Here is a 19,177-nt window from a genome sequence, read left to right as displayed (position 1 = left end):
GTCAAATTATACTTACATTACAGCAATGCTTTTAAAGCAGTATGAAGTCTTTTCCTGTGTCTGGGTCACAATGGCATTCCCCTACAATTTGTTCTGCTACATTTACAGTTTTACATTCTATATTTAGGTCTTAAGTTCATCTGGAATCCATCTTTGTACGTGGTGTTTGATGGGGAACCAATTTTTATTTACCTACATATGCTAAGCTGGTTTCCCCAACACCATTTACTAGACAATCCAGCCTTTCTCCATTTTTATTTTATGATGGCACTTTAGGGGCTTCCCTCGTGGCGCAGTGGTTAAGAATCTGCCTGCCAATGCAGGGGACATGGGTCTGAGCCATGGTCCGGGAAGATCCCACATGCCGCGGAGCAACAAAGCCCAGGCGCCACAACTACTTGAGCTTGTGCTCTAGGGCCCATGAGCCACAAATGCTGAAGCCTGCGTGCCTACAGTCCATGCTCCACAACAAGAGAAGCTACCGCAGTGAGAAGCCCACCCACGGCAACAAAGAGTGGACCCGCTAGCTGCAACTACAGAAAGCCCGTACACAGCAACGAAGACACAATGCAGCCAAAAATAAATAAATAAAATAAATTTATGATGGCACTTTATTGTATATTAAATTCTTATATGTACATGGGCTGGTCTCCATTTTTTTTTTTTTTTAGTTTATTTGCCAGTTCTTGCACAAATCTCATTTGACTTTTTGGTTAATATTTGGTAAGGCATATCTCCATCTTATTTCTTTTTAAGGTTGTCTTAATTATTTATTTTGTTATTCTTCCATAAACGTTTTAGAATAAGATTAATGAGTTTATTATAAAACTAGAGTTGGAATTTTGACAGATTTCACTAAATTTATAGACTAATTTGGAGAAAATCTGACATTCCTAAAATATTGCTACCCCATTTAAACGCATTACTTAGGGCTTCCCTGGTGGCGCAGTGGTTGAGAGTCCACCTGCCGATGCAGGGGACACGGGTTCATGCCCTGGTCTGGGGAGATCCCACATGCTGTGGAGCAGGTAGGCCCGTGAGCCATGGTCACTGAGCCTATGCGTCCAGAGCCTGTGCTCCGCAACAGGAGAGGCCACAACAGTGAGAGGCCCACATACCGCAAAAAGAAAAAAAGCATTACTTAGATAATTAACCATATTCTTATTAGACTTTGAAAGTTTGTTTCCACTGATGTTCTGTTGCAATTATGAGTGGTATCTTATTATTTTTTAAAAAATAAATGTATTTATTTATTTATTTTTGGCTGCGTTGGGTCTTCATTGCTGTGTGCGGGCTTTCTCTAGTTGTGGCGAGCGGGAACTAATCTTCGTTGTGGTGGGCGGGCTTCTCATTGCAGTAGCTTTTCTTTATTGTGGAACACGGGCTCTAGGCACACAGGCTTTAGTAGTTGTGGCGTGTGGGCTCAGTATAGTTGTGGCTCACGGGCTCTAGAGCTCAGGCTCAGTATATGTGGCACACGGGCTTAGTTGCTCCGTGGCATGTGGGACCTTCCTGGACCAGGGTTCGAACCCGTGTCCCCTGCATTGGCCCGAATGGTATCTTATTGCTTACGGTTTGGCTATTGATAGTGGAAGGAAATGCTACCAATTTTTCTAAGTAATTCTTATATTTGGCAACTTTTCTGTACCTCCTTAGAGGGTCTAATAATCACATTGGTTTTTCCATTCATTAAACCAGGAAGGCTCCTTCTGATGCCCCAATCTAATAATACTCTTGTTTAGAGAAATTAATAAAGAAATTTTAATTTGCAAAACTATCCTTTAACTGATTAAGTTAAAGTCAGGATTTCAGTAGCAAGCTTCTCTAAATGTTCTTTGTGCACCAGTGCAATGAAGCACTTCTGGGCAAAATGGCTCCATAGTTTATTAGACTTGATAAGTACAGTACTATCCTCTTGGAGACTCAGAACGTGCAAATTTAAAAGTTCCTAGAAGTGGGACTTCCCTGGTGGCACAGTGGTTAAGAATCCGCCTGACAATGAGGGGACACGGGTTCGAGCCCTGGTCCGGGAAGACCCCGCATGCCGCGGAGCAACTAAGCCTGTGCGCTACAACTACTGAGCCTGCGCTCTAGAGCTCGCGAGCCACAACTACTGAGCCCACGTGACACAACTACTGAAGCCCCTGCGCGTAAAGTCCGTGCTCCGCAATGAAGAGCAGCCCCTGCTCGCTGCAACTAGAGAAAGCCCGCGCGCAGCAACAAAGACCCAACACAGCCAAAAACAAAGAAAGAAAGAACATGCTTGATGAAAAAACGAAGTTCCTAGAAGCACTGCAATATAGCTGCTTAACTTTTCCAAATATTTCAGACCACAAACTTTTTCCAAATATATAACAAATTTTGATACTCCCTATTTAAATACCTAATCCATGAATTACTTATATTTATACCTTCTATGTCTCAGAAGACCAGGGGAAGTTTGGCAAGATTTGAGATCTTTCCTATGAGCTTAAGAATTTAAATCTTTTTTCTTTCTAGATTGGAACCATGTTTTGATGCGTCCAATGAAAACATAGTGGGTTACTGCTCACTCCCCATATCTGTTCCAACATGTTTCTTGGTGATAATAGGACTCCGATACACACATTGTTGAATCTAACTTTTAAGTCAGTCTATTTTTTCTCTTTATTTATTTATTTATTCTTTTTTTAAATCTTTTATCTCAGTCAGTCTAATTTTATGAGGTAAATTACTTAAACCTTTATTCTTGTATTTTCTATCCTGCATTAAAAGAGTGTTTTACCTTTAGGTTATTTGCAGTGGTTTTCCAACTTGCTGTTTCAGCCAAGGGATCCTTAGCTCCAGTGAGATCTTATTTTAAGGCTATTATGTGCAACATATTAGAGTGAAGAGTGCCAGGCCCCGGTCACCTGGAGGCTCAGCGCCACCTGGAGGCCGCTCCCCAGAACACAGCTTGAAAAGCATGTGTGACAATAGCAACGTCCCCAACAACTCTGGCTTAGTTCTTTTAAAACAAACAAAGAGGGACTTCCTTGGTGGCACAGTGGTTGGGAATCCGCCTGCCAATGCAGGAGAAACGGGTTCGAGCCCTGGTCTGGGAAGATCCCACATGCCGCGGAGCAACTAAGCCCACGTGCCACAACTACTGAGCCCACGAGCCACAACTACTGAGCCTATGTGCCACAACTACTGAAGCCCACACGTCTAGAGCCCGTGCTCCACAACAAGAGAAGCCACAGCAATTAGAAGCCCGCGCACCACAAGGAAGAGTAGCCCCCGTTCCACAAGAAAGAGTAGCCCCCGCTAGCCGCAACTAGAGAAAGCCTGCATGCAGCAATGAAGACCCAGCGCAGCCAAAAATAAATAAATAAATTTATTAAAAAACCAAACCAAAACAAAAAACAAAGAAAAACACGAATAATTTTAAGAACCTCTGAATCGTGATACATCTTCTCCCGAAAAATTAAGGATTTCATTTTAACAGAGTAGGAGAGTGTGGTAGAAAGAACCTGGGACAGGGGCAAGAAACTGAGATTTTAGTCCCAGGTGGCCTACCATCCAGATGTGTGAACCTGGCAATGCCTCTTGGGCCATTTGCTTGTAAAGGTGTGAGTGGGGAACATGGAGGTGGGGGTGTGGAGGCTACTGAAATAGATCCCTGTGGAGTGCTCTGAACTGTTCCATGAGCTCTCACACGGGCTGGAGGGGACTGTGGGTCCCCATTCTCCCCACCCCCTGCCTCCCTTCAAAAGGAGCAGCTCTGTTTACCTTTGTTTTTGGTAATCACTTTTACACTGGGATTTACATAAGACTTTTTCTGAACAAAGAGCAGAGTTCAACAGCTTAAAAACCGGTGTATATATATATATATAAAATCACTGTACTAGATAACCTCTACAGTCATTTTTAACTTCAACATTTTGAGTTAGAGACTTTTTTTTTTTAACCAAGACAGAAAATAAGCCTTTAACAAGAGTAAATCAAATTTTTTTGGGGGGGGCACACCCCGTGGCTTGTGGACCAGGGATTGAACCCAGGCCCTCGGCAGTGAGAGTGCAGAGTCCAACCAATGGACTGCCAGGGAATTCCCAGAGTAAATCATTTTTAACTGAGGAACAAACCAGGGTAAAAGCTTTTCTTGCTGACGAACGCAAACCAGAGTCAGCAGTGAGTCACCACCTTTAACTTGGGCACAAACCCAGCACTAATGTCCAGCTGGGATCTAGTTAAAGAATCAAACGTAATATTTCACTTTTCTGCCTTTTGTGTTATTACCTAAATGTGATACTTATTGAAAATACTAAGAAAACTCCGTTCAAAGGATTAAGAAAAACCTAACTTTATTAGCTTTAAAAACAAAACGGTTACAGTTAATCACAAAGACTCCCCCCCCAAATTACATTCTGCTTTTATCACCTTGATAGGATGAGGAATGTTTAAATGTCCTCAAAATACAGAAGAGCCAAAGTTGACAAATAACAAAGCACTACAAACTACGAATTGCCACTTCAAACACACTAAAATGTGGAACACACACATGTGAATTACTGACCAGCTTCTTGAAGTACCATAATATTCACTACAGTCGATAGTACCAGAAAGGTGATGTGCCCCAAAATGTAACACAAGATCACACAGGTGTTCAGGTAAAATAACAAATTCAACTCCTGGGTTCAGTTAACAGAAAAGTGAAATGGTGGAGAAACGTTTCTTAAACTTGGAGGATATGCACAATACAGCACGAATGAAATCACGGGCGCCCCGACTTGGGCTGAGGAAGCAGTGGGAAGAGTATGGCACAAGAACAGGATTAGCCACCTTCATCTCTCCTCAGTCCCCAATATGAGTTAGGAAGACTGGGGACTACGCAGCAAACAATACAGAAAAACACACATTAGCTGCATAGATATAAATCTTCCCTTACGGCAAGAATGGACATTCAGTCAAAGCTACGCTTTGTTCTAAGCGCCTGCAGAACGTGGTTTTGTTTCAAAAGGAAATGCAGGTTTACAAGATGGACCACATGGCTGATTTAGTAAAAGGCCTTTAAACTTTTGTTTAAATGGACAGAGACACTTTGACTCAGTCCAAGGTTAGTTCTTAACCCTAGCTGGAAACTTCTACTTTGAACTTGACCATTTTTATAATTTTTTTGGTCAGTGAACCTAGGAGTCGTTGCAAAATTCAGTGGCTTTGTTGCTTGTATATTTGGTAATAATAATAACACTCTACACATTTTTACAATTTCCCCCGATTCATGATTTTTTTGGTATTTTATTTATTTTTTATACAGCAGATTCTTATTAGTTATCCATTTTATACACATCAGTGTATACATTACAATCCCAATCTCCCAATTCATCCCCCCACACTTTCCCGCCTTGGTGTCCATACATTTGTTCTCTACATCTGGGTCTCTCTTTCTGCCCCGCAAACTGGTTCATCTGTACCACGCAATTAAAAAAAACTGCATTTCAATGAAGATGTTCTGGCTGACCCCACTTCAAAGGAAGTTTAAAAAACATGTATTTATCAAATTGTTGGACAAGGTTCACAAATCTTACTCTTTAAATTTATTTAACCTTTTAAAAGGCGAGGTTCTACAGCATGGACTTACCTCCTCAGCTAGGAGGAAACTACTTCTCCAAGTCTTTAGTTTCTTTATATTGTCACACTTATTATCAGTAATTTATTTCCCTTCCTACAGGAAGATATAAATGCAAGTGTGCCAAGAAGAGAAAGACTGACCAAGCTCACCTGTAGGACGGGTATGAAGTACACAACTGTGGAGAAAAGAGAGAGATCCAGCAGACAGTGACCCTGATGAACCAAAGAATTTTGTACATTTTCCAATGCTTAATTAGGCGTGAGATTTCCCCTTTTACAAATGAAGCCATGGTCTGTAAGAGTCTATATAGAAACCTGAAGCACAGTTCAGCCTTCAATCTTCAACAGAACTCCATCTTACGAGCACTGAGTGAGCACGCCATTCCACTGCAAGCTCTTTTCAAATCATATTAGATCTCGTTATGCTTCATGAGAATCACATCTCAAGTATGCCTATTTATATTTTAATCTCATTACTATGAAATCTAGGAAAGCCCACATATTGATAAAATGTCAACACAATTCCTTGCTACCAAGACAATATTTAAGTAGATTCCAAACCCAATGGTACACTGACAACAAAGACAAAACATGGAACATCGAATTCATTCATTAAAATTACTAAGTCACTGATTTCATCAGATAAGATTTTTCTTATTCATTGTATCGCATCAGGGGAAAAGGAATTTTTTCCCTTTTGTTTATTTGTTTCTTTTCTTATGACTGGGACTCACTGCCTCTGAGTGTCTTTAAGAGGCTAAGGTGAGAAAAACTAGAGGAAGGCCCTAGCCTGGGAGTTAGGACTGCCAATTCTAGAACCAGGGCTGCCTTCTGTGGGCTTCACAGCAAGTCACCGCTCCTGTTTTCTAATCTGAGTAACACGAAGAGTACATTATGATTTCCAAAGTCATCTTCAGCTCTGTAATTGCGATTCTGAGAAATCAAACCTTTTCACTTTACATCACAACTTTTTTTTTTTTTTTTTGCTCTGCTGTGTGGCATGCGGGATTTTAGTTCCCTGACCAGGGATTGAACCCAGGCCCCCTGCAGTGGAAGCACGGAGTCCTAACCACTGGACCACCAGGGAATTCCCTATATCACAACATTTTAAAAAGACAGAATTACTGTGAGTGGGAAACAAAAACAACCGTATTCTAGAATGGAAGTGCTAACCTGACTCTATCTCCTGGCATCTCTTTGATTTGAACATCCCATAAACCACAATGTTCACCTAAACTTCTACGTTATAAACAACAAGGTCCTACTGCACAGCACAGGGAACTACATTCAATATCCTGTGATAAACCATAATGGAAAAGAATATAAAAAAGAATATGTATATATATGTATAACTGAATCACTTTGCTGTATGGCAGAAATTAACAAAACATCGCAAATCAACTAAACTTCAATTTAAAAAAAAACCCTTTATGTTGAACTTAGAAGTTCCCAGGAGCTTTTATTTGGCTCTTAATTACTGATAGGTTTTAGTGTATAATATTTTGGCGAAGGAGAATGTGAAAAGACTAGCTGCCTTTCACCTGGTTTTCAGCTCTCCAAGGCAAGGGAACTAACTGTTCTTACCATTTCTGCTTCTTAGCACCTTAAACTAGTAGATGCTCACGGGGGTACACTTTTAAATAGATTAACTTCCGGTTTCATCCGGTGGGTAAATTGAAAGAACCTAGACCATAACAGCCCCTGCATTACAGGTTCTGTCGACTATTTTTACTGTCGTACAATTTTCTTATCCTTCGCAAATGTTTTTTCCTAACGAAAAACATCATCTTCTTTCCTCATAACTGTCTACATAAATTGATTCCCAAGAAGAGGTTATCATTTCTAAAGAAAACATAGCTACCATATTATCAGTTAAATCTAAGCAATGACTCAATTTCAAAGAATAAGTAGATAAACTTATTAGAAGGTACTTAAAAAGAAAAAGATGCATGAGACTTATCTCTCACAAGATGGATACATGAACTGGATACAAAATAGCCAAAAAAAGAGCTCATAATACCTGGGGAGATCCTGGTTGATTTCACGATATTTAAAAGTCAATGGGAGGGAATTCCCTGGCGATCCAGTGGTTAGGACTTGGTGCTTTCACTGCTGAGGGCTCGGGTTCCATCCCTGGTCAAGGCCCCATAAGCCGTGGGGCATGGCCAAAAATTAAAAAAAAAAAAAAAAAAAAAGTTAATGGGCATATAGTTTTTCTTTTAGAGTTCATCTTGTGGAAATATTATACGAGAAAGAATGAAAATATTAATGTTTTCCTTTCAGAAAAGTTTAATATATATTAAATAATTATATTTTAAATAAAAAAATATATTACTTAATATATATTTAATTTTGGTTTAAGTTTTTCTTCAATTTATTCAACACTGGAAAAAAAGAAAGAAAAGAGAAAAAGAAATATTCAGGTAATTTGCATTGTTCGACTTGAAAAAACAGTTTTAAGTTAGGGATCGAATATTCTTTAATTGGAAGGTAGAGCATGAAAGCCAAGCCAGATAATAAAACATCATGACTTTTGACCACTTAGAAAATTATAGCAAATAAATATGATCTAAAAGGAAATTCAAAAATTCCCAAATGTTGAATATACATACATTTCCTGACTTAGGGTCCGTCCTGCAATAAGTTAGTACACCCAGATAAGATTAAAGAGTGACAAAATGCTGAATTTAGAACTGCAAAGTAAATTTATTAAGTGGCTGCCAGTTAAACTGCCAAATAATGAGTTTAATAAACTGCTTACAGAATCACAAGTTTCAACTGAATTTACACTGAGGCTTACCAGTGGTGGATAGATACAAATAGAAGAGTTGATCATCTCAGAGTATTTGAGGGCAAGGAAAATATAGAAAACTCTTTTTTTTTTCAATAAAGTTTATGTCCTTAGAAATAAATTCTACCATAATAAGAACATCTAGACCACAGAAATACATTACCAAAAATGTATAGACAGCACAGTCTGAATTTCTGCATTATTCTTTCTTTGTAGTGGCAGCCATATTGGTTTATTAGTCTAAACTCACACGTCCCTGCACAGACACACCAGGGAACCCCAGACACTTGCCATACAAAGAAAACCTCGGAGTGAGCAGAGAATCAGCAGAGCCACTTGACCTGAAGCAAAGCATTCTTAGTTTTGATGCTTCTCTATAAAAGGGACCTCAAAGTCCAAAGAGACCACAAAGAGTTAAGAAGATGTCTGCTTCTACCTTAGCAGGTTCAACGATACACTCTGAAACACAAGTAGGAAACACTTCTATTTTAGGGGAAAATGCCAACTGGAAGCCAGGGTAAAAAAATTTCACCCAGAAGAAAGTCCAATTAACAAAACTATCTCTGTTTGCCCCCATCTTTCCCTAATTCACAGAAAAAGAATGTGTGTGACTTTTCTTTCAAATCAAACTGAAAAATGTTTAAATGGACAATTTAAAAATGGAAAATCTTATCATGACCTTTTCTAATTCAAGAATAATGACACACAAATATGCACAACAAAAACTCAACTGGTGGTTGAAGACAGTCCGAGCTACAGGCCAGGACATGGTCACAAATGGTAGAGTGCAGTGGCCGCCTGAGGTAACAGTCATCAAGCTCACAAGGGATACGTCCTGCCTTCCAAAGCAACAGCTCTGTGTCCGGGAGGGATGGCACATCAGGAACTGGGGTCTGTGTATCACTTTCGGGATGACAACAATGTGCACATAGATTTGGGTCCCTTGATTCTGACAGTCAAAGGGAATTGGGTATTTCTTCCCCAAAGTTAAGGAAAAAACACTTGAGAAAAATGATTTTCTACGAATTATTCTCTATGTCAGGTTTCTTTCTGTGCAAAAAATTCCATGTATATTGAAGAGCAATTAACCATTTACCAATAGATTAGTTGGAAGCCAATAGACCATTACAAAAAAAACCCACACTACATTATTAAAACTGTAAGACTATTTTTAAGTTCTTAAAAATGGTACTGCACTCAGTGACTAGAGTTTTCATTTTGCGGTACCCCATGCTATATGGAAGCAGGGAAATCAACGTTGCTGGAGGGAGCCATTCTCCCAATTTGCTATTGTTAAAAATGGTCAAGAGTTGCCACATGTTGGGGGCTAATCCTTTAATTTAACGTGCTGCTCAGAGCAACAGTTAAAATTTTGAACAGGTAAACCTGGCTGCTACTCTGTACTCCCTTGTCCCCAAGGCAGGCGCTCTGTTCCCTCCTGTCCTCGCCTCAGCTGAGCAGCGGTCCCGGGCAGGCATGTCTCCACCACCCCAGCCCAGGTGGCAGCAGCCTCGCCCCACTACCAAAGCCTCACAGCGTGCAGTCGAAGGCCCGGGGCTTGCTCAGGGCTGCAGTCAGAGGTTCAGGGCGCCTTGTCTGGGTGATTTTCTGTTTGGGATTTTTTGTTTCCTCTTCCTCTTCAGTTTCACTTTCACAGACATGAACCACCACGCTCGGTGTCGACTCGGTTCCCGCGTGAAGTTCGTATTTTTCTCCTGTGGAGGTAAACAGCAAAGGAAGGGTTCTGTCCCTTGGAACTTCTTGCTCTACTCATAGTTTCATTGCTCATTATTGGTTTTTCCATCTTTAAATCCTATTTCAGAGAACTTCATCTTGTCTTGGCATTAGAGAACTGATGCTTTAAGGTTCTTAAAAGAGCTTTGGCATTTTAAGACATTAGCTAGTACGGAGTACTGAGGTCTTGGGGGTTAAAATGTAAGTGCTAATTACTGTTCTATGAATAACACAAGTACGTCTGCTTAATTTCATAAGGGTTTCTGGCTTTCCCTTGGTAGACACCTGTAAGGTTCCGGGCAGCATCGGCAGTCTCGTTACTATAGGACCTCTGAGATCCAAGATACAGCTCTGATGTCTAAAAACAACAACTAGCCACTTCCCCTCAAAATGCCTTTTGTATCTCCTATAATAGACATAACATTACTTTAGGCGGACAACTTGTATGAACAACAATGGCGCCGATTTCTTAGATTGTCTTAAAGGGATGAGAGAGACAGAGAAATCAAAGAGAAGGAAAAGAAGAAATGAAAAATAAATACAGGAGAAGAGTCTGGAAGGGATGATATGGTATCACCACCAGTTCCCTGATGTACTAGTCAATGTGACGTCTGTCTATTTGGATGGCAACTAATATTCACTAACGACCTGTTATATACTAGAATTTATAGCGGTAAAAACCGCAGTTAGATTAATTATTACATATATATCATGTAATCCTTATAACCACGTTGAAAGGTAGCTATTATGATCCCTATTTTGGATTTTAGAGGAGAAAACAGAGGCTCAGAAAATTGAAGCTAAGTAACTTGCTCAAGTTCACAAAGTTAGCAAATGCTAGAATTTGAACCCAGGTTTTATCCTCCATGCTGATCATGCTCTTACTACTTGGCTAGAACACAACTTGCTGAATACAGTCTTTAATACCAAAGTTTCTTGGGAAAAAAAACAGGAGAGACAGAAGTTTGTTACCTGGTCCCAATTTGGAAACAGCACAGAGTAAATCATAATTTATAACAGGCATCGCGTCTTCCCCCTGCTTCCACCCCACTGGAGGCGACGCAGGAGGGGAGATGAGGAACTGTTTGACCGGCTGGGGGGGCAGTAAATACGATTTGTCCTGTGTTTCAGTGGACATCTGTACCTGCAGGGAGGGAGATGTTCAGAATTTGGCTGGACTATATTTTTCTCTTTCATCTTTACATTAACTGTAACATCTCTTTGGAGAACATCTCTTGGGAGAAAATTTTTAAAAATTAAACATTTCTCTTTAACAGTACATCTCCCAGCGGCTGGGTCAGGGTCTGTGCCTGTCTGGTTCACCACTGAACACTCAGTGCACAGCATTATGTGCTCAATAAAGATTAGTTGAATAGAAAAATAAATTGGTGGAGAGATGAATGAACAATGAATGGTACTAAGCACTGAATCCCAGTTTTAGAAGAGATTAGGTTATACCATCTCCATCAATTCCACCAAGAAAAGTCCAAACATGGGTTTCATTTGGAGTATGAGATGACAAACCCCTTAATTTTTTTTTTTTTATTTTGAAAGCTAAGACCAAGGGAAAAAATTCTGTGTTGAAAATAAAACAGTGCCCTTAACACATCATCTAATGCCTTTATTTCACTAATTCTTCCGAGAAGAGTCCTATCAATGTAGGATTAGAATAATAAGCATAGTCAATTCTTGGCAACCCACAGGATCCTTTTCAATTCCAAAGTCTAAAACGGTCTTTCTGTATGTGCCGTGCCTCCTCCCTGCTCACCCCTTCGGCTGGGAGCCATTTTCAAAGGGGTGCCTCACATGAATCACAGCACACGGAAATGATTCCAGAGACTACTTTCTCACTTCTTCCAAGGATATCCCAGCACGAGTGCCATTCTAGATGCACAGGAGAAAAGTTAACTCACTGGCCTTAAGGTGTTAGGGCTTACTTAACCTTCTCAACCCCAGTTGAGAAAAGCTGCCAGAAAAATGAATTCCTTAAACTGAATAAAAAAGAGGTTGAAACTCTTTTCATGTTTAAGCAAAACAAAGCTAGGACGGCAAATATGCTTAATAAATAAATGTATATATCTGTAAAATAAAGGAAAAAATATTTTTCTCCTTGGGGATTGTTCATATCAAAGACCTCTGGCATAATAATAGAGAAAGTGGAGAACTGACAGTATTTCTGGATGGAGGAAAACAAGTTTGAGAACACTGCCCTCTGCAGCACGAAGTACCTGTGCGAAATACAGCTTCAGCTTCTTCCCATTGAAGTCTGTCTCGTGGAGTTCTATTCGAGCCCGTGCTGCTGCTTCAGGGTTGCTGAAATTTATTCGGACTCTTCTAAAGCTTTTAAACAGCTGAAACGTAACTTGGTCATCATAGATGGTGAAAAGCGCTTCAAATCTCTCCTACAAATTGAGGGGCAGCCAGGCAGAGAGAATGGGGGCGGGGGGAGAAACGACAAACCTTTACCAAGAGGAAATTTAAGTCATTAAACATAATTAATGGGATAGAACTCATTATAATTTGCCTTTTTCCCCAAAAAAGCATTTTTTTCTTGTAGGTATACAAGAACAGGTATCCTGTTAGTCATATGCTAAAATTCTGCAGTTTGCCCTTATTCTAAAAATAACCTTATTAAATATAGTGTAGATTCATATTATAAAATCATATGTAAAGTATTATAAAAAAACGTAAGGTATAAAAATCATAAAAACATTCCCAATTATAGAACAAAAACATTACTATCATTTTGAAGTCCACAGTGTGTCAGAGTTTCTACCCCCATCCTATTCCTTTCCTGCTTCAAAGTAACCATTTTCTGGAATTTTGTGCTTATCTTTCCCTTGCTTTTCTTTACAGTTTTACAACATTTATATGGATCCCTAAATATTGAATCATTTTGCACATATTCCTCTGTAACTTGCTTTTTTTTTTTTTTTTTTGCGGTACGCGGGCCTCTCACTGCTGTGGCCTCTCCCGTTGCGGAGCACAGGCTCCAGATGTGCAGGCTCAGCGGTGATGGCTCACGGGCCCAGCTGCTCCACGGCATGTGGGATCTTCCCGGACCGGGGCACGAACCCGTGTCCCCTGCATCGGCAGGCGGACTCTCAACCACTGCGCCACCAGGGAAACCCTGTAACTTGCTTTTTGTTCCTAAGATTCTTCCTTGCTGCTGCGTGTAACTGTGAGCTATCCTTTTCATGACTGTATAGTATTCCACTGTAGAGCCGTACCACAATTCCTCTAGTGCTGCTGGAATCTGAACTACCTCCAGATTCTGCTACTACAGTGCTGCTATGAACATTCTTGGTACTATATGCACGAGTTTCTCTGAAGTGCAATCCCTGGGCCTTAGCACTGGCACATCTTTAACTTTAGTAGATGTTGCCAAATAGTTTTCCAAAGAGCTTATATCAGTTTACTCTCTAAGAGTGAATGTGTGTTCTGGTTGCATCATATCTATGCCAACATTTTATAAAGACCTTTAAGTTTTTATCAATGTGAAGTAGGGAATATGAAATGGGCTCTAATTTTGGTTATAATTCACGTTTCTCTGAATAATAAAGAGTTTGAACCTCGTTTCATGTTTATTGGCCATTTGGGGCTCCTCTTAATGTGATGTATCTGTTCATGTCTTTTGTCCATTCTTCTATTGGGTTGTCTTTTTTTATTGAGTCATGGGAGTTCTATAGAGATACTACTTCTTTGTCAATTATAGGTACCATAAATATTAAAATTTGAACATTACTAAATGTATCCACTTTTTCCTTTTGTGTTGTGTCTTGAGAAATCCTTCTGCACTCTGAGATCACAATGATGTTCTCCCGGATTGTCTTCTCAAAGTTTTATGGTTTTACGTTTCATGTTTAAGTCCTTACTTAACATAACACAGATGTGTATGAGGTGCCCCCCCCTCACCCCAGTAACCACCATCTCTTTTTCTATCACTCTAGATTAGATTGTATTTTTTAGCATTTTGTATAAATATACTTTTGGTGTGTGTGTGGGGAGGTCCAGGTTTTTTCCCTGAGCATAATCATTTTGAGATTCATATTACTGGGTTCTCTTTTGTGGTCCTTCTTATTGTCAAGTAGAATTCCACTGTAAGGATGTTTACCCATGTACCTGCTGATGGACATCTGGGCTGTTTCTAGTTTTGAACTATTAGGTATTAGGCTGCTATGAACATTCATGTACACATTTTGGGTAGATATATGATTTTATTTCTTTTGGGTAAATACCTAAGAGTAGAATGGCTGAATTGTATGACAAGTATATGATCAACTTTTCAGAAACTGATTTTCAAAGTGATTGTACCATTTTACATTTACACCAACAGTGTATAAGAGTTCTAGCTGCTCCACATTCTCACCAACGTTTGGTATGGTCAGTCTTCTTAACTTCAGCCATTGTACTGGGATACAGTATTATCTCACTGTAGTTTTAATTCACACTTCCCTAATGACTACTGATACTGAGTATCTTTTCCTAAGTTTATTTGCCATCTCTATAATTTCTTGGGTCAAGTGTCTATTCAAATCTTTTCCCACTTTTAACTTGGGCTATCTTTCTTATTAAGTTGTAAGAGTTCTTTTATGTATTCTATATAGAAGCCCTTTGTCAAGTCTATGTCTTTCAAATATTGTCCTTGCTTTCCTTTTTCATTTTGAAAGAGTATCTTTTGAAAAGCAAGTTTTTTGTTTTGTTTTGTTTTTGGATGAAGTGTTGACTCCGTGTGTTGACTTAAAAAAAAACCTTTGTGCTTTTTCAGGGAGATCAGCTCGGTGCTTTGTGACCAACTAGAGGGATGGGATAGGGAGGATGGGAGGGAGGGAGACGCAAGAGGGAAGAGATATGGGGATATATGTATATGTATAGCTGATTCACTTTGTTATGAAGCAGAAACTAACACACGATGGTAAAGCAATTATACCCCAATAAAGATGTTAAAAAAAAAGAACTGTATCCAGTATAAACGCACATAAGTATAAAAAACAAAGACAATAAATAACTTAAAAAACCCCACAAAAAACCTTTGTGCTTTTTGTGTCATATTTAGGAAATCTCAGCCATACCCAAGGTCACTAAGATTTTTTCCTATGCTTTCTTGTAGACGTTTTATAGCTTAGTTCTTACGTTTAGGTCTATGATCCACTTCAAGTTAATTTTTGTATGTGAGACAAGGGTCAAAGTTCATTTTTTATCCCATATGGCTATCCCTTTGTTCCAGCACCCATTGTTGGAATGATTATCCTTTCCCCTGTGCACTGAAAACTATAAGACATAGTTGAAAGAAATTAAAGACCCATATAAGTGGAGAGATATAATTCTCCTCGGGGAATCACCTTTCTGACACTATTGGCTCTCTCCATGTATGTTTATTCACTTTTCATTAATTCCTGCTCTTTATTCTTTTCTTTGAGTTTTTTTCCTATCACCTTAAGATGGATGCTTACTCCATTAGTTTTTCAACTTTTCTCATTTTTAATATAAGCATTTTAAAAATATACATTTCTAAGTATTATTTTAGCTGTCCCCACAAGTTTTAATATATATTATTTTCACTATCATTTGATTCTAAATACTTTAGTCTAATTTCCATTATGTTTCTTCCTTGTCTCATGAATTGTTTAGAGGTTTCTTAAATTTCAAATAAGTTTCAGGGAAGTTCAGGTTCAGCTTGAACTTCACATCCAGCCTCAGGCTTCTACTGGAGTAGAGAGAACTGCATGTGCCAGCCTGTAGATGGTCCGATGGCCCAGTCAGGGACAATGTCGTCCACATGGTGGTATCTTTCCTGTGACTTCAGTGACCGAGCACTGGCTTTGATGAACAAGTACAAAACCCACCTCTGCATTTGCGAGGGGGACATGAGTACACACCATCCATTCCTGAGGCTCTCTGCTCATTGGCCTTTAGCATGGGTAAAACACTCCTTTTTGCATCCAGTAACAGAGACTCTTCACTTCTTCAAACATGAGACCACAAAAGGAAGACCTAAGGAGGAACTCACAGCCTGGACAGATCACTTCAGCACGGTCTTATGGCTTCTACCAGCCACTTATCTTCTGAGCACAGAACTCTGGAGCTTGGCTGTCTGCGTTTAACTCCTGGCTCCATTATACATCTGTGTGACCTTGGGCGAGTTACTCACTTCTGCTGTGCCTACAGTTTCCTTATCCATTAACTGAGGATAGTAAAAGTACTCACTTCATTGGGTTACTGGTGATAGAAAGAGAGACCATTTAAAGGTCTTAGAACAATACATCAAAGGGAGTATTATCACTATTATTAACAGAAACAGGTAGAGCTGTTGCAATAATCCATTTGCCATTCTGTGGTCACAAAAATAACTGTTCTACTGTGTGATGTGGATGCCCAGGAAGGAGGTAAATACACAGCGATGACAGTGTGAACAGATATTGAGATAGCAAGTACCACGGAGGCCGCCAGTGGAAAATTAAAACCTGCCCTTCCTGACAGTGTAATTCAGATGTGTCGAGCTGATGGAGCAGTCACCTGGGAGACATGCCCTCCCCCAGGAGACTCGGTTGCAGTGGGTGATACAGTGAACCACTGATTAATAGAATCAGTGTCCATCTTCCCAGGATTCTTCTGAACTTGACCTATGACCCTGACGCCTTGAAGCAGAGGACACTGCTCCTCTGTTATGACACTGAGGACTCTGCATTACTCTGCTATGAACTTTGACTTGAACTGAGGGAGAGGATAGCAGGGTTGTTTTTTTTTTTTTAATGTAGCGATAAATTGAATTGTACATACTGAAAAAATACACTATTTCCATGCCAGTGGCTTTTAATCTTCCTTATTAATTTTGTCTTTTTGTTTTGTTTTCTATTTCATAAAGTCAACTGTTTGGTGATGGCCTTGGAGTTGCTTACTATGTATGTATTCATGGCGCCAAGCTTGCACAGAATGAAAAGCCACTTAAAACATGGAAACGGCTGATATGAAGCTATCACAGCATGCATGAAAATGTGGAGGAGCAAGACACGATTCCTCTTCGTCAAGGCCAGTTACGTACAAAGACCAAGAAACATTTCATTCTCGGGCTTGTCCATGTGCTTAAGGATTGGCAGTAACTTGAGCTCTGTTCCATTTCTTTGGTCTCCATCTAGATCTTTGTGTGTATGTGTCTTGATAAATTCTTTCTCACTGTTCATCCACTCACTCATTCAATAAGGCCAGGTACTATCTTAGATATTGAGGCTAAAACAAGGAACAATATTGATTGTGTGATTTATTCCAGGGTAGACGTTCATTTCCTTTCTGGTGGTGTTTTCTTCATGGACATTAGAGAATGAAAGTGATTTTTCAAGTTAGGGACCCATCTTTCCAAAGACATGTAAACTTGAAAGAATGTCAGAAACAAGTCTGAGAAGGAAGTGTATTATTTGTTCCTTTAAAAAGAATAAGGCATCCTTCCTCTTCCTGAACATTCGGTTCAGAAGCCTTCAGGTGTAGCCAAGTAAGGTTGGGGTGTCCATGCTGATGGGGAGCCTGGAGCAGGGTGTCAGATACAGGTGGGTTAAGGGGGGCAGACACCAGGGAGGGAGGCAGGCCCAGCATGGGGTGCGGGAGCCCAACAAGGATGAGGACAGTGTGCCCACATAGGGGTAGCCCAACACAGGGTGCTGAAGCTCAGTGGGGTGAGGTGGATGTCCATGCAGGAAGACTGCCCAGAGCAGGGCAAGAGGGAAGGTATCCAGCAAAGGGGCAGGCTGATGGCGTGAGAAGGCCGAGGAGTGGGGACCTGCTCAGGAAGGCAATCCAGCCTGGAGCTCGGAGCCCAAGTGGGTAGGGATATGTCTGTAAGAGGCCAGCACAGGACACTGGATCCCGAGCAGGGTAAGGAGGGCACCCACGGGAGTATCAGAACCCAGATGGGGTGAAGGGGACTTTCCTGTGGTGGGTCTGGGTGCAGGGCGGGACCTGACACGGGGTGTTGGAACACAGGTGGGTGTCCACATGGGAAAGGGGGTGGGTGGTGATTTAATTTAAGGTGATACAGAAGAAGTGATTGAATAAGTAACTATAATAAGATAATGGAAGCTAGTTATCTCTCTGCCAGAGAAAGGAGTTACAGATTTGAAAAGGGAGAAAACTACAAACAATTCTTTAGTGTTGGACTGGAGCTGGAAGTATACGTGTAAACACAGGTATGTATGCAAATATGTTCATTTGCACATAGTTCCCATCTCTGTGCCAGAGGCCTAGGAACAGTGAGACTCCGAGAGCACCCGGCACACACAGCTAACTCCTATCTCGGTTCCTAAATATGACTGTTCTCCATTGAAAGGAATCAGGGCTCCTCAGAGGAATGGCTGATTCCAGCTCTGGGGCAGGGAGAGTACAAGATAATTCTGGAATAGTTTGTTATGCTAGAAAGTTTAAAGAGGTACCCAAAGAGTGATGGGCACATGTCAAAAAGACACAGAGACCACCTGGAAGGGGCAAGTGCTGGCCAAACCTGGGACGAAAGTGAGCATAAAATCGTGACAGTAACAGATTATAACCAATGAATGAAATAGGAAACCATGAATCTTGCTGATATGAGTAAATATGTTTAAAACTTGACGGGGATACAGGATATTTACTTTCATAGTAACTCCCACAAAGTACTTATTAATTACAAGGAAAAAAAGAATAACTCGACAGTGCAGGAACCTGGGAGACACTGTCTTAATCAAGGGCTCAAAGTGAATTTCATCGGTAATAGGACAAATTAAAGATGGATGTGAGAAAGGACAGCATTGCTTCTGTGATGTTCCTGCCAAAGGTGCACAACCTGACTGACCCTGAAGAAACAGTTTTCAGCCAAACCCAAACTGAGAGATGGGCTACAAAACGACCAGCCTGCAGTCTCCTAGAGTGTGAGCATCCTGAAAGGCAGGGAGGACTAGGAATTGTTTCAGACTGAAAGAGACTAAAGAGACCTGACGACTGAATGCACTGCGTGATAAGGGACTGGATTTTTGTTGTTGTTGTTGTAAAGGACATTACTGGAACCACCGCAAATTTGAGTAGGGTCGGAGAATTAGAACA

At 40.4% G+C, this 19,177-nt stretch overlaps 1 protein-coding gene across 2 annotated transcripts in view; it reads right to left on the bottom strand.

Annotated features, from left to right (window-relative positions):
• Positions 1–4,296: 4,296 nt before the first annotated feature.
• Positions 4,297–19,177, bottom strand: part of RCAN3 (regulator of calcineurin 3) — a 32,179-nt gene continuing 17,298 nt past the window's right edge. For both annotated transcript variants that reach the window (XM_024766684.1, XM_024766685.1), the window contains exons 3-5: positions 12,343–12,516; positions 11,087–11,258; positions 4,297–10,095 (exon numbers count right to left, since the gene is read on the bottom strand). In XM_024766684.1, coding sequence (XP_024622452.1) covers positions 9,911–10,095; positions 11,087–11,258; positions 12,343–12,516 — 531 coding nt within the window. In that variant the 3' untranslated portion in view covers positions 4,297–9,910. The remainder of the gene's footprint in view (positions 10,096–11,086; positions 11,259–12,342; positions 12,517–19,177) is intronic.

The sequence above is a fragment of the Neophocaena asiaeorientalis genome, unplaced genomic scaffold, assembly GCF_003031525.2.
Source record: "Neophocaena asiaeorientalis asiaeorientalis breed wild unplaced genomic scaffold, Neophocaena_asiaeorientalis_V1.1 scaffold79, whole genome shotgun sequence".
In the NCBI taxonomy this organism is placed as follows: Eukaryota; Metazoa; Chordata; class Mammalia; order Artiodactyla; family Phocoenidae; genus Neophocaena; species Neophocaena asiaeorientalis.
This window is presented reverse-complemented; position numbering and strand designations above follow the sequence as displayed.